Source organism: Nipponia nippon, unplaced genomic scaffold, assembly GCF_047370975.1.
Source record: "Nipponia nippon isolate SJK-2023a ecotype South Korea unplaced genomic scaffold, ASM4737097v1 scaffold_3, whole genome shotgun sequence".
In the NCBI taxonomy this organism is placed as follows: domain Eukaryota; kingdom Metazoa; phylum Chordata; class Aves; order Pelecaniformes; family Threskiornithidae; genus Nipponia; species Nipponia nippon.
Window position 1 is genome coordinate 70,672,554 of NW_028262347.1, and position 15,862 is coordinate 70,688,415.

Sequence of the window (15,862 nt, forward strand, 5' to 3'; positions counted from 1 at the left end):
GAGGGACTGCTGTGCGTGCTGGGGGGGAGATGCGCTTTTGCCTGCCGCCTCGCTTTTCCTGCCCGCGGAGAGGAGATGCTGTTGGGAGCGGGAGAGCCGGGGGGGCGGGGTAGGGCAGGGCGGTGCGGGGGGAGCGAGGGCGGCGGCTGCCGGCTCCCAGCCCTCGCCTGCCGCCGGGGGCTGGGGCCGCTCCCGCCGAGGAGCCGGCGCTCCCGGAGCCGGCGAGCGGCGCTGCCCACCCCTTCCCGTGCAGCGAGCGGCGCGGACGCCCAAACTCCGGGGAGGGGAGACACCCCCCGCTGCCGCCGCCGCCTCCCCTTCCTCCTCCTCCTCCTCCTCCTCCTCCTCCTCCTCTTTCTCCTCCTCCTCCCCGCCGCAAACCCCAAATAAAAGGGGCGGGGGGCGGCAGGATGCGCCGCTCGGCGGGGAGGTCGGCGCCGCCGCCGGCCGCCTGATGCTGCCGCAATTCGCCATTGCCGGGCACGGCTTGGAGTCGAGCGGAGGGAGGCGAGGGGCAAAGGCGGGGCGCCAGGGGGCAGAGGAGCAGCAGCCCCCCCTGCCCGGCCGCCCCCGCGGGCCGCGGCCGCCGTCCCCCCCGATGCCCGGCCGCCGTCGGGGGGGGGGCCCGGGGGCCCGCTCCTGCCTCCTCTGGCTCTTTGTGTTGCTGAAGGTAAGTGCTGGGGAAGGGGAGGAGTGCGGGTCCCCCCCGCCCCCGTGGGCACCGAGCCCCCTCCGCGCCGCCTTTGTGTGCCTTCCCGGCGGCGCGGGGGGACCGCGGCGCCCGGGCAGGGCCAGGTGGCTGCGCCCGCTCCGCCTCTCCGGCGGGGCGGCGGAGGCAGAGGCTCAGCCCTGGCTGTCCCCGCTTTGTGCTCCCGCGGGCAGGATCTGCGTGGGGATTTGGGGGGCGGCGGGCGGTGCCGCCCCGCGGTGCGCGATCCGACGGGCGGGCAGCCCGCTCCGCCGTGCCCCGCGGCGAGCTGCGTCCCCGCTCCCGTACCCCCTCCGAAAGTGCCGGCAGCCCAGGGGAGCCGCGGCGGCGCTTCCTCCCATCCTCCTCCTCCTCCTCCTCCAAAGTTACCCGGTTCCCAGCGGGGTGCCGAGCGAGGGTCCGTGCGGCGTTTGGGGGTGTCGTTTTCCCGCGGGGCCGGGCCGGGCCGCGGCGGGGGCGCCGCGCTGTCCTTCAGCACCGGCCCGGGCCCTGCCGCCGCCCGGCCGCGGCGCCGGCCGCGGGGGAACGCACCCGGCCGCGGCGCCTTCCCCGCTCAGCGTCCCTTATCTTTCACGCACACCACCCCCCCCCCCCCCCCCCCCCCGCAAGGGAACCGCTATGAAAATGGAGCTGACGAAGGGGCGGGTGCTGTATGGTGTCGGATTTATCGTGGCAGAATTTAACGTTGCTTTCCGATCGGTACCGTGCTGTGTTCGGGCTCAGCCGATCTTCTTGGCAGAGTAATTTTTCAAAGTTCTGCTTAATACTGCAGGCTTGGTTTCACATGGCATTTTTTATCTTTATGCTTTCGCTCCTTTAATGGTTTCTTGAGCGTATTTAATATGCTTCGTATAACTTCTAAAAGAAAATGTATGTACCGTCTAGGCGAATACCACTGACTATAAATGTCATTGCCCTAAAGTACAGCGTTCAGCACTGCTAAAAACTTTGTTGTATATTTGTCACTCACTGTTAAGGAGAGCTCCGCAACGAAGGACCTGACCTTTCAGAGTCTTATAAATGTAAATGTTCTATGGAAATCAGCAGGACTCTCTGTGTGAATTAGAGTTTGCAGGATCATGTCCTAGAACAGCAGTGGTGTCACTTCTAAAATTGACATTGCATTGACAGAACTATTTAAAGGGAAGCTTTCACAGCATCTGTTCACATATAGTAGTCAACTGTCAGCTGTCTTATTTTCATAACTGCTGAAACATACATTTATGCAAGATAAAATGTTAATATACAGGCAAAATTTTGTTCCTTGGAATTTGGTGATTTTTTATTTTTTAATGTTTAAGAAAGTAAGACTGCGGAGGTTATGGTCCAGCAGAAAGATGAAGGTTTTAGTTTGTTCCCTAATATAAAAGTGCACACAGTTATAAGTAGCTGTTTTATCCCACAATTCCAGAGTTCATATTACTCTGAATCCTGGCTTTTTTAAAAAGCAAAGTGATTTGGTGGTGAGTTTTTTTTTGTGGTTGTTTTTTGTGGTTTTTTGTTTTGTTTTGTTTTTTTCCCTAGCACTACTGTGACAAAAATTACTGTGGTAAAGTAAGACAGGAAATAGGTAGTTTAAACTTGTAAAATGCTATACTTGTAAAATAAATAATAAATCTCAGGAAATTTGGTAAGGTTTGACAGTAGCCAAGGCCTCAGGTTTTCATTCTATTGGAAAGTAACCATGACTTCTGATGATGAGCCAGATAAAACTCAAACAATCCCAGGACTGGAATGACAAAGAAAGCTGATGAGCATTAGCAGAATTTTGTAGTGTAAAGAGAAGGTAAAGCTGTAGCTCAAGATAGAGGTGCATCAGTAACACCATGTGTGACTGGATTATGACTTTGGTTGGATAGCAAGTCTTCTGTAATTAGCTATCTTGTATGTTATTATTAGACACTATGATACCAGCAGAACTGAGACTTCAGAGGACGCTCCAAGTAAACGTGGTTACAGGAAAGAAGTTGGGGAAGCAAGAGCAGCGCTTGTTTCAGATCACTGGAATAAGGCTATGTTCTTGAGCCTGAAATTCACTGAGTTTTCTTGGATGTCTGCATATTTTTTGCAGTGACAAATAACTGAAAACAGCTAATTTCAAAACAAGGCATTTCCCTAGTTTTGTGCTGTTTAGTTCTGCCAGCTTGTTGAAGCAATACTAAAATTATCCAACCTCAAGTTATTAAATTGATGTTTCACCTGAAAGTTAATCTCACTGAGAAAGCAGCAGCATTGAACTGATGAATCTGAAGAATGGGAAAACTGATGTCTGGGTGCTTGCTGTTTCAGTGTTCGCAGCCCACGTCACTTGCTAAGCTGTATCTGCTTGATGTGGCCTTGATGCCCATCTGGCAATTTGTACAATCATCAGCAGACGTTGCACTGTGATAAAACTGCTCAAAGCACATTTTCTCTTCTCTTCCAATTGTCATATTTCATGGTGTAAAGTAATAGTGCCAACTTGTTCCAACTCCTGACGTCGTCTGAGGTTGCTGGTACGCTCAGTGACAAAAGGAGATCAAACAGGGATATTGCCCACTGCATGTTATGTGCCTGATATTGTTGCCCATGGGCTAGCAATATTTAGTCGCTTCTTTCACAGTGAGATGTGAATGCTTTCTGTGCTCCCGGGTAATACCGTAATCTTTTTTTGGCAATACAGCAATGTGATCTTGAACCTTTATCATTCTCTTTCTTCAGTGGTTTCTTATGTGATGGCTAGTGTAGAAACTAGCAGAAGAAAGGCATTGTGTGTGAGCTCAGATATTAATATGGATTTACAGTACTTGGGAGAGGAACAGGGCTGTGTCTTGCTTCAGAGACAAGCCTCCAACCATGCTGCTGTAGGAATCTCTTACTTAATATATTGCCATTTTGCAAGGGGTCTGCGTTCTCCGGTGTTTCAGTCTGAATGGCTGGAAGGCATAGTCAAAGCAGCTTTGTAGTTGCCTCATTTCGGTGTGGCAAAGGCATGGCTGATCACAGCTGAAGGAAAAAGCTGTACTTCAGCTAAATAAAGAACAATAAAAAGTAGACACGTTCCCTGATCCCAGTGACTGATGGTATCTTTCCCAGATTTTCTAACTGCAATCCAGCAACCTTCCCTTAGTCATGTCTACACTGAGCTTCGATCAGTTGAAGTTCTGGCCTGGATTATGTGACTGATACGTTAGGTGTCCCATGCTGTTAGTAGCTTGCACTAGGGTGATTTTGTTTCCTTGCTGTATTATTTGTGTGGGACAAGGTAGAGCTTAAGTAGAGGACAAAAGCATCTTAAACATGCCAAACCTGATTTTGGGACATCATTTACAATCTGTTAAACCTCCAAGAGGGTCTAACCAATGCTCTTAGTAGGAAAACAATGAGAAAACTTGTTGTCACAGTAGTTCTATGTATGGACTAAATAGGAGGGATGATGCTCTTCAGGAAAATTGGCTACAAATACAAATAAAAAAATGCATCTCTCGTTTCCAGGAGACTGAGGTCTTTGTATATCAGTCTTATATATGCTCTTCAGGCTCTGCATATAAAGCAGCAATACCCTCTTTCTTTCTCTTAGCAAGGACAACTTTTTTTATGTCTAGCAGGGTAGACTTTTGTCCACTACTACATCAGTTTATGGAGTTTGGTGTCATGATGAAGTCTAAATTCAGGTTTACATGGACCATGGTATTCAAAGAGATTTAGATTCTGTAAAACTTTACTCAGCACAACCTTACCCAAGAAAGGAAATGTGTTTCTATTGGTGTAATTTTCAAGAATATTTGCATCTGATGTTAAGAATCTGAAGCAAAAGGCATACCATCAGAACACTGCATCTTTCTGTGGGAGAAACCTTTTTAAGAGGCTGATTTCACAGCTGGGAGCCCCAGGGCTTCACCACTGTTTCCTCCTGGCTGGAAAAAAAAAAAAAGATACTTAATGTGAATTTTGGTATAGAGTCCTTTTAACATCTCTTCTCTCCTAGAGAGATGCTGGCTGAAGTTCTGATTGAGAAAACAAGTTTGTTTTCCTCATGACCATGTCCTACTAGTATCAAAATAAAAAAACCCTGTATCTTACCAGTTCATTTTTGTTTGCAAAACTAATGTAAGGTTTCCTCATGATGGGACAGACTCAGAGGAGCTACTGAGGTATAACAGTCTGAACTTTTCTGCCTACCACTAGTCTGAGACTATCCAGGCTATGTGGGAGAGAGAAGCATCCTCCCAGCAAAAGCATACCCTTTTCTTCTTTAAGAAGTTTATTATGAACGGTCATCCTTAGCCCAAAACTTCTACAAGTCATGTTCTCTCTCATTTCGTTACTTTCATGGATTATTTCTAGACCAGGGTGATTCTAGAGGGCAAAGCTAATGAAGAGGCTGCTTGGATGCCGACTCATGTTTATGGAGCTGTAGTAGGCACTTGCAAAACCCTCTTTCCCAGTGGAATAAGAGTCTGCTATTACTCTTTGGCAAACTTCTGATTTCATTGTGGTGAAATGATAGTGGACCACTGAGAAAACATCTTTCATCCCTGGAGGAGTTATGAGCCTCAGACTCAAATTGCATGAGGTCAACAAGGCAATTTCTAGGTTGTGTCACCTCAGTCAGAAGCTGTGCTCAGGGGTGATCCCTCATTTGGGTTAAGACAGGGATCATGCTGAATAAAGGCTACCTGTGCCGATCCTGTGGCAATTCATTAAAGGGCTCATAGACGGTATGCTGACTGAACTTGAGAAGCCCGCTAATCTCTGCGTTTCTGATGTCACCACACAGAGCAATCCAGGCAGATCATGAAATGACCTTACAGAGCTTCAGAATGAATGTTAAACTGAACAAAGTCTTGCGTAAATCCATCTTGAGACTTATTTTACTAGACAGTCTCAGCTCAGGAGAAGAGAGCTTTTTTTTACTTAGGCATATGGGTCAGGACAATAAATGTCAAAAAATAAAGCTTTGAAAACAGGTCTTTTCGCTGAACAAATTAAAAGGCTCATAGTTAACTTTGATTTTAAGTGTTCTTTAAAGTTATTTGCCTTTTCCATTGGAGAAATATGTATCATTTTTGTTATCCTGAGCACTCTTATCTTCTAGTAAATTAGTGATTACATTTTTGTTACTCAAGATTTTAAAAATTCTATTCTTGTAGCAAAATGTAATTGGTTGCAATGCAAAGGAAAAATGAAACTTTGACAAATATTAAAATTTTTTAAAATAAAAATCTTTACACAGAGTTTAGTACCTAGGAGTCTGCTAAGAAAATGAAGAGAATGGCTTATTAAGTGTATTCTGCACACAAAAGCTATTATAACTTTGTTTTTACTAAGCTTCTATCAACGTATAGTTGAAAAGAGGAAAACCTTTATGAAAGAAATGTGGCAACACATACTAGCTACCATGTGCGCGATGTATAACAGATGAATAGAGAGTAGGAGATACTTGAAACAGAAAGGTTACCTTGCTTTTCATAGCACTGTGTAATCTAGAATGAATACGGCCAGTGAAGGGAGCAACTCCTATGGAAGAAGTCTGCTGTCTTTACGGTAAGCCAAATGTGATGCATTTCATTTCTGGAACTCCTTCATTCTTATGCTAGGAAATTACAGTGGCTTTTAAATGAAGAAGTTCCAGAAATAAAATGATATGCATCATGTCTGGCTCGCCATAAAGATAGCACATTGTACCAGAGCAAAAGTAGTATGTGCTGTGCTCAAATTACTATGGTTATCTTTGCATTTTCTCTTCTGTTCTATGCGTGTATTTAGAGAAGAAAAGCTTAACTGTAAGCATTGGTGATGGGAAAGTTCGTGACACAGCTGATAGTAACAGGGAAGAGAGCTACCTGGAGACAGGTTTTTAAGGCAATTAATACGCTTGGCTTTCAGTATGCTGGTCTTGAGTTGGCAGCATGGACATGAGAAGAGAATATGTGGGATAGGCACTGTGAATAGATAGAAAACATAATGTTGGGGATGGAAAAATTCAAGTGGGACATTTAAGTACAGGGATTGAGCACTTCAGAGGAGCTGAATGGAGATAACAGAAGTCAACAACTCTGTGCTTTTCTGTGTCACCAGAGATTTAATGTGGGGTAGCTGTTTGGCAGATATGAACCTCTTGGAGGATAAAAATCCTAAATTCCTTTTCTAAGTACTTTGGGAAAAACAGATAATGTTGCCTGTCAGTCTAACAGCTGTGATTTTGAAATGATTGGGCCTCAGTGCTCTTTAGGAGGTTGAGACATGGGTCTTCTAGTTGTGTCAGAAGAGTTTGAACAACAGTAGCTTCTTTGTGTGCTATAAACCTGTAGGTTCCCAATTTAGTTATGTTGACTTCTGACTACTTAATGGAAAGGCCAAGTCTTTGGGATACGAGAGGTAGGTCCCAGGCTCTAAGTTGTCAATCAGATCAGCAACTCCTTCAATTTTAAAAGCTTTCAGTAATTTCCTTGACACATCCCTAGAATCAACCAAGAAGGAGCAGTTCTTCAAGGCGAGAGGAGTCCCCAGAGCAGACCACAGACCGTCCAATTGCTTTGTTATCTTTGTATAATCTGCTGTTTGGCACGTGTCTGTTGCCTGCACCACAGCTTTTCAGGATCATTTCCTCATTGTTCATATGGAAGTCATTTTAACATGGAAAGTCTTTACTCCTCGTTGACCTATCAAATGAGAAGGAAGGGTCTAGTTCTCATTCTGCTTACAAACAGCACAGAAATTTTAAACTCGAGTAAGAAAAGAAACAAACAAAAAAAACCCCTCAATACTCTATTAAAATATGGTGGATAACCATATAGTAGTAGAGAGAATTGGTGGAAAAAATTCCACAGAAAGAACACTAATTAGTGTTTTCCCAAAGTACTGCAAGGCAGATTTAAGAAAAAACATGAACATTTTCCGACAGCGATTAAATTAATTTATTTATTATTTGCTTAGCACTGCTGTGCCTAGCTTTGTTCTGTATGCAAAATATCTGCAGACTCTGCCTGAAGTCTGAAAGACAGACACATCAAAATAAGGATGCTCTAGATAACTGAGAGATGATTATCATATATGCCAGTTGCTGGTATTCTCCAAGGGGTGGTATACCTTCCAAACAGAAACAAGTCACAATTGCTTCCCCCAGGAGCTGATTGAGGGGCTTTTTTTGTTGTTGTTGTTTGCTGCTTTTGTTTTTATTTGGTATTGATTGCTACAGGATGTTGCTTATCAGAGCTTCTGGACATTTACATCCGTTTAAAACATCAAAAAATAATTAATAATCAATGTGACTTTAATCCCTTCAAAGAGAACCCATTAACCTACAAAAAATGCTCTAGCTCACAATAGTTCATGAAAGTAACTGTAAGCAGGGCAAGAGATGAAAGAGAGAAACATCACTCAGATATTTTATTTTTTTTTTTAAAGACAACTTTTATTCGCAACAGAGAACACAGATAATATTTTATTGCAGTCTGCCTACTGTAAATTAGGAGGTTTGTTTTTTAATAGTTTTCTTTCTCTAACTTGGCTGCCTCTGCCTAATCTTGCACTGATATTATCTTGAGTCATCAGTGTCTGCTTCTGAGGAAAAGATTATGATGTCACAAAATCAATATCAAAGGGTCCTATACTGTAATCCCTTTTCAGGGAAGTCCATTAAATCAATGCCTCTCTTTCTGTGAGTAATGACTGTAGAATCAAGCCCTCTAATTTCACTGTGTGAAGGAATAAGCAGATGGGATGGGATTTTACATAGTTAACTAGCAGTTATTAAATACAACAGGAAAAATTATGAATTTTTCTGAAAGATAAATGAATACATAGTGAATACTTAAGTGTATTTCAAAATGATTTCTGGTATAAAATTACTTCTCAGTAGGTTACAAAATAATGTGTTCAACCAAAAATGCTTTTTTATTTTTAAATTTTTTTTTGAAAACTAACTCAAGACTCCGTAGGCTCTGAAGCCCCGTCAGGTTTCCTTGGCAGCATTGTGGGAAAGCATGAAAACTACAGAATGGTGATACCATATGATGTCACCAGCATTTAACTGAAATGGAGGCACTCCATGAATAAGCCTAATAATTTTGTCATCTCACCTGTTGTTTATGTGAAACATCGACCTCTCTTAGCTGGAACCAGAACTGACGGGTTGCCTCTAATTCTTAGGATGCTGGGAGATATCAGAGAGTCTACTGTGCTTCTGGGAACGGGTCCAAAGTCCAAACGAAGTCAATGGAAGTCTTTATGTTGCTTTAAATGGGCTTTGGATCAAGCTGTAGCGGGAAGACCTACAATCTCAGCCGGGTGATGCTGTGAAGTTTGACGTGCAGCACAGAGCTAACTGTGATGTGCCGGTGACCTCGGGCTTGCTGCAGTGTCGATAGTGCAAACTGGAAGCCATGGGACAGTTTTGGTTTTTGGAATCTGAGGGTCTGATAGCTTAAAGAAACTCTGAATCGGATAAATCTTGAGCAGTTTTCTTGCTTAGGGAGTAGTGGTATTGGCAAGAATTGGTGTGTTGTAATCCACTGCTGGAGCCAGTGTAGTAGGAGTACACTTGAATGCTTCTGCTCTTACAAGAGGAACTTCTTTGCAGGAAACTTATGTAACTAAGGCTAGGCGAAAAATAGGGTGGGTTTCTCCAGGCAGAGCCATCAGTCTCCTCTTTCTCTTCCTCTGCATACTTCAGGGACTGTTCAAAGAAGAGTTTGGATTTAAGTACGTTTCAACCTATAGCTACTTTTGCTGGCATTACAGCATTAACACAGATACGTGGATGGATGGAAACCAAATTCTACATCAATACCAGATACTTATTTGTATATGGATCTGAACAGTACAGCTGGTCCCTGCTTCTTTAATAGGCTAGCTGAGTCAAAAGCCATACCAAAACCCAATGACAATGTGGGGCCTTTGAATTTCAGAACATGAACTCTCATCCTGCTCTGCTCAGGTGTGATCTGAACACAGTCATTATTTCCTAGGCTCTTTCACTTACACTGTTCCAGTTCACTACAGAACAGTAGACTTGCATATCTGTGATCACACAAGTGGAAATACCAGTTCAAAATACATTCACATGCTTATCTGAAATGCAGAAAGGAACCACAATTTGAGAAGTAATTTAAGATAGGAGTCTGGAAAATAATTTTTCTCTAAAGGGCAAATGCACAGCCAAATTAAGAGCTGGCAATGAGTCTAAGTTACATATTGAATAGCAGAGCTGCTCTTGCTTGGAGGAACTCATGGTGGAGTCAAATCCTCTGAATTCCTTCCATGAAGAAGAGAAAACTGGATGTGCTCTTAGATGTGCACACACAGCAATTGTGGAGATTACTTAAGCTCTGTCTGTTTCTGCATGGACATGTTTCTGTTTGGTTTAAAACTTGAGAATTAGAGGGGTGAATATTCAAAAGAAGTTAACAATAGCAGCAAGGAAAGAAGAAGCTTAGGCCCTTTGACTACAGTGCTTTGCAATGGCTTTAAATGGGATCTGTATCCATACCTGCTGCATATTGTAAATATTCTTTAAAAAGAAGATATTTAGTCTTTCCGTTTACTATTTTGTTATCAATGATGTGAACTTTGCAGGAGCCTTTTTGCAAAGCAACGTGCCAGAGACCAGTTGGCTGTGGCAGACATCATGCTTGATGCTGGGACAAAGGGGTTTTTATGCGGTGGCCTAACAGCCTAGATATCAGATACCAGTTTTTCCTGGTAGGCATTACTAAACCAGGTGATGGACAGTAGCAAGTCAGGGTATAGGTAAGTGTCCAGGTGGAGGAAACAAATTCTGGAATGTCTGTTATATGGTGCATAAGCATTTGGCTTGGAGCAGAGCCAGAATGCCTTCCCTATGACCTCACCAGAAGGACTGGTGTGACTGGAATAGTTGCAGGTGACGTTATTTCATACACAATTAAAATATGTTTGTGAACATTATGAGGTTAGGAGATAAAATGGAAAAAGCAACAGAAGCATTTTGGAACATGCCAGAGCATATCTTGCAGGCTTCATCTGTTCCAGTTATGTACGTGGTTATTTCTGCTTCCCTTTTCTTTCTGTGGCTAACCTTTATTAAAGACGTGACCTGTTTGGAGATTGGCTTTTAGTCATGGTATCTTGTAATGGTTGTATAAGATCAACTGGTCATTGTCAATATGTACTGTGGGGGAAACTCATCTACTGATCAGGGTATTTTTATTTTTATCTGAAAGATTTTTCTTTTTTTTATTTTTTCTGGAGGTAGGGATTTGTTGCCCATATGAGTGCTGGTTATATGATTAAAGTGTATGAAAGCTAGTGGATACCTGAATTAGCATTAGTTTTAACTGGAAGAATCAATCTTGCCATTGAAATGGTTAGAATAATATGATTTGGTTTTCTAAGTGATAGTTTACCATCTCTGCATTTTTCTGCTGTCCCGTAAGGTGTATGGGTCTCATGGTGCTTAGAAAGAAAGGATCAGATTTTCTCATGCTTATTTCCCAGTGTAATAACTTATTGCGTTGAAGTTCAACAAAACAGCAGAGCTGGGCTCACAGCAAGCTATGCTGTCGAGAGCAAGGAAAGCCAAGGGCTGCTGCATAGATGCAGCGGTAAGGCTGCAAGTCAAAAGCAAGGAATGATTCTCTTCAAAAATGGTGAAGCAAAAGTCACAATGGTTTTATAAACTGGATGTGGTTTCGTTGGATATCCCTGGACAGCTTCATGTTTTGCTGCCCACTTTTTGGACTGTCATAGGTATCTTCTCATTTATCCTTCTAGCTGGCAGTAATGCTGATGTTCCTCACTCCACTGCATAGCTGGGAGGGTGTACAGGACACGCTGCCCAATTGTGGCACATGGGGAAAGGGGGGAGCAAGAGACTGCAACAGGCCAGTGGAGAAAGCAAGCGATTCAGAATTGTCCCCTGGTTGTCAACAAAATGGGAAATGCTGTAGTATAGAGCAGGGACTCTGCACACCTCTGAGGATACAGCGAAACGTGTAACTGTTTAGAGTTATACAGTAATTTAGGCTGGAAGGGACATCTGGAGACCATCTGGGCTGAGCGTCAGCTCAAAGCAGGGCCAAGTAGGTTGGGGGCTAAGGGGCATGTCTGGATGAGTTTTGAGTATCTGTGAGGATGGAGATTCCACCAGCTCTCTGGACAACCTCTTAGGGCCCTGCAGGAAAGGAATGACAGCCAATTAAACGTTTTTAAAAATTACTAATTGAGACTCAAAAAAGCTTGAAACTCTCTTATTAACCTGACCTTTTTTTTTTTCTGGAATTAATTTAAAAAAATAACTTTAGGCTATCTTTCTTTGTAGAATTTAAAATTCTGGGTTACAGTCACAAGATTTTTGCTGAAGGCTGCTGGTTTTCTTGCACTCACCAGCTCCTTGGAGCTTAAGCTTTAAATATAACATCAAGGATAAAATTCTTAGAGCTGCCTTTCTTAGAATGTGCCTTAATTATCGCTTAAACTTTCTGCAGAGTCAGGCAGGTATCTGCTATCACTGCACATTCATTTCACAGGTTCACGTTTCTCAAGAAGGCTTTTTGATTGAGATCCCCCCCCCTGACTTACACTTCTGGAAGGAGAACCATATCTTCATATATTTTACAAGCTTAGGTCTTATGCATGCAGGAAACCATTAAAGCTTTGCTGCGGGGGTACTTGTGAGCAATGTGAATTAAAGGCTGTTGGGGCAGGGCTGGCCTCTGTCCTGGCTGGCTCAGTGCTAGAGCAGAGGAATCGGTCATCACTGCATCCAGTTAGAGAAACTTGTAAGAATCAAGGTGGAGAAATACATGTCTCAAGGGAATATGTGGAATCCTTTCTGGAAATTTCCTGTATGCTTTTTTGTATTGATAACTGAACCACTTCTCCTAAAATCAATAGAAGATTACAGGGACTCGATATACTTAATGAGCTCCAAAGGAACAGTTACTTTGGACTGTGATTACAGCTTCTGCTGCCTGACTCTGCATCATACTAGCATTTTATTACTAAAGATTTATAATGTTGGAGGGGAGGATGAATTTGGTGATTCATTAGTTTTTTTGAAATTATGTTAGCTCATACTTTCAGATGTTTACTTGTCCATGCTAGAATACAGATTTCTTTTTTTTTAACTACAGGATACAGAATAATAAAAAATACCCCCCAAACCAAAGAAAAAGCCCCACAAAAAAACCCAAAACCCAAACAAAAAAGCCTCCTCTCCAAGTTTAAAAAGTCCCTAAGATTGTTGTTGTTCTACGGCCCTTACTTCGTCCAGTTCTGTTCCATGAATCCTGATTTCCAAACAATTTCACCATAAAAGAGCCTTCTGCTTATAGCTTTAAAAAGTCAGATCTTCCAGTGAATAACACAAAAGCATCTCTTACAGTTCCAAAAAAAATTAAAAAAAAAAAATCTCATAATGTCATCTGTTAGAGAAGCAACATGATGCTTTTTCCCTGAAGACCCTACAATGCCAGATTTAATTTATTTTGGGAGGAAAGAAAGACTATTTTGCGGAATGTGCTTACCACTTGTGAAGTGAAAGGTGTCGGCAGAGAGTGTGAAGATATCCTGGAGAACAGAGCTTGCACAGAACCAGACAAGTTTATAGAAAAAGGAAAAACCTCTGCACTTCTTTATATTTAGCATAAAAGAAATGGATAGAAGGGATTTCAAGATGTCATGCATGGCCTAGGGCAGATCAGCTGTGCTCAGACTGTGGGTTCAGAAAGTTCTGTTCTCTAATCCCAACTCTTTTCAAAGCTAGATTTAGCTATGCCAGACTCTCTGGCCTCCACTGCACGGGGAGGGTGGTGTGAAGGAGGAGACCTTGAGGTCCGCTTCACATGCTGCTGTGCCCAGCAGAGCTGCAGGGCATGTGGGAAAGGGCTCCAGACTGAAACGGCTCTGCCACAGAGCCCCTGGCCTGCAATGCAATTTAAATGCATGATTTCAGTTGATATTAATAATTTGGAAGGCTTATAGATTATTAAAACAGGGATTGTCTGACAGTTGCATGTCATGTGGATACAGGAGTTTCACATAATACTCTGGTTTTCCAGAGTGCGTCATTTCTTTATGTCTTTTACAAGTTTAAAGAACAAAGTCTAGTGGTGTCAGATGATGCCTGGGATTGATCCTTTATGTTTTTGTACAGAAATTCTACCCCCTGGTCCTACAGTACTATGTGATGGATGGCTAGTAATTGCTGGATGCCCACTGTGAATTTTTGCAATGATAACAAAAAGTCTTTTTGCATTAGGACATGAGCCCCAACCTGAATGAAGGGAAGCAGATGGGCTGCAGAGACGTGTCTGCATCCTTCACCCAGGAATGCATGTGCTACGCTAAGAAGGCTAATAGAGGGGAAGGGGCGTGTTCCCTTCTGCCCTCTGATAAATCCATCTCTGTGCTGTCAGAAATGGCTGTAGAATGGGAGCGCTGGGATTTTTCTCTGCTGAAATGGTCTAGTCTCATTTATCTCTTTTTCTCTTTACATATTGGCATATTCCTTCTCTGCAAGTATTTATCCAAAGTCTTTACTTGGAGTGTTGGGCTAAAGGTCATATCCATTTTTTCTCCTCTCTCTCTTTCTCTCTCTCTCTCTCCTTTTTTCCCCTCTAGTTCCTCTGTTTCTAAAGATGTCAGATTAAATAACTGATGATTTCTTCTGATGCCAGAAGGCCTTCACGATATGCATATTAGGGTTTAGTGTATTTTTATTTTCTGCATCTCAGTGCTTTCAATTTGTATGCAGAGCCATCCTCTTACCATGAACTCCTATGCCCAGAGCTGAGGATTATGTTCTTATCCAACATATGTACTCAGCCTGAAATGCTAAATCTCTGCTACTAGAGGAATGGAAAGAGGTTATGGTTAAAGGAGCTATGTCAAAGTAACCAGTCAGATCAAACTACAGATCGTTTCTGGTGAGAGGCAAGATAAAGATACTCCCTGAATGTTTGCGTCCCCTGACCAGCACCGACTCTAAATTTAAACATTGCTATTCTGACTGCAAGGGATTAAGCAAATATGGTCTTTAATTTAAAAAAAAAAAAAATCAGTTTTGTGACAGTGATGGAGGAGTCTCTGTGGATGCTTTTTTCTATGGGAGCAGTCAGATTTTGGTAGCCTGTAGCATGGGCACTGTGGAAACAGAGGATGACAGTGGTGTAATGGGCCCTGGGTTGTTCCCCCACCCCTTCAGCCATCCCAGTCTCACTGGGAGACCAGAAGCAGTTCCTGCGGGACTCGGCCTGCTAGTGTTCCTGTCCCTGCTGCAACAGTTCAGGTAGGAGGAGAAGAGAGGGCAAAATAACTCACCTGGCTTTGTAGCTCCCCCCATAATATGTCAGGAGATGCCCATTGATGTTGACTGGCAGCACGTATAGCTGCAGCGCAAGGGTGGCTTTGTGGCAGAGCAGGTGAAGGTGGTGGCAGGGACCTGCCTGGGTGTTGGGGAGGATCCATCTGCTCTTACATCCCAGCCTTGCCTGCCTGTGAGTCATGCCGAGGCTCATGGAGGCAGGCTTGCTAACATTGCCATGCTAATGGTGCTCCTCCATTCCTGCAGCTCTGTGCTGGAAAAGAGTGCTGTCTCTTCCTGTTTTCAGAGAAAGGCAGCTTTGCTGGCTGGAGAGAAGAAAGCAGCACCATGCTTTCAGCTGGTCCTTTCTCTTTGAGGTCATTTGTGTTCTGAAAGGGAGGAAGCAGAAACTGTGTCCTCCTCCATGGAGCAACTGGATTGTGCTAGTGCATCCCTCTCTGATACACAACTGGTACAAGTCACAGAGGGATTGCTATGGTACCTCAGCTCCGATGTTTTCTGAGGGCTTACGTTACCATTCACACTATCACATTGTCATAACAGAGTGCTGACTCGTACCTAAAATGCTGGTGGGGAGCTTAACCATGGATAAGCTGCAGGCTAATCTGGTTTTCAGTTTGTGAAACTAGGCTCAGTACTTGACAGGGAGAGGAGGAGGACCTCTGAGGCAGCATCTTGTTGGAGAGTTGGAAGAAATTCCTAGGAAAGTGCAAAGACAAAGAATCTTTTCCTTTCCCTCATGAATTAAATACTAGATGATTTTTTTTTTTACAGTAATGGGCAGAGTGTGTGGATGTTTTATTTATTAATGCTGTGCAAAAAATATTGTGGAGGTTGGGTATTCTGAAGTTTTGAGAGGCAAAATA

At 43.4% G+C, this 15,862-nt stretch overlaps 1 protein-coding gene across 3 annotated transcripts in view; it reads left to right on the top strand.

Annotated features, from left to right (window-relative positions):
• The first annotated feature begins 222 nt into the window (after positions 1 to 222).
• Positions 223 to 15,862, top strand: part of PTPRO (protein tyrosine phosphatase receptor type O) — a 155,843-nt gene continuing 140,203 nt past the window's right edge. For 2 of the 3 annotated variants that reach the window (XM_087767500.1, XM_087767503.1), the window contains exon 1: positions 223 to 670. In XM_087767500.1, coding sequence (XP_087623626.1) covers positions 455 to 670 — 216 coding nt within the window. In that variant the 5' untranslated portion in view covers positions 223 to 454. The remainder of the gene's footprint in view (positions 671 to 15,862) is intronic. The other variant, XM_087767504.1, reaches the window with a different exon arrangement.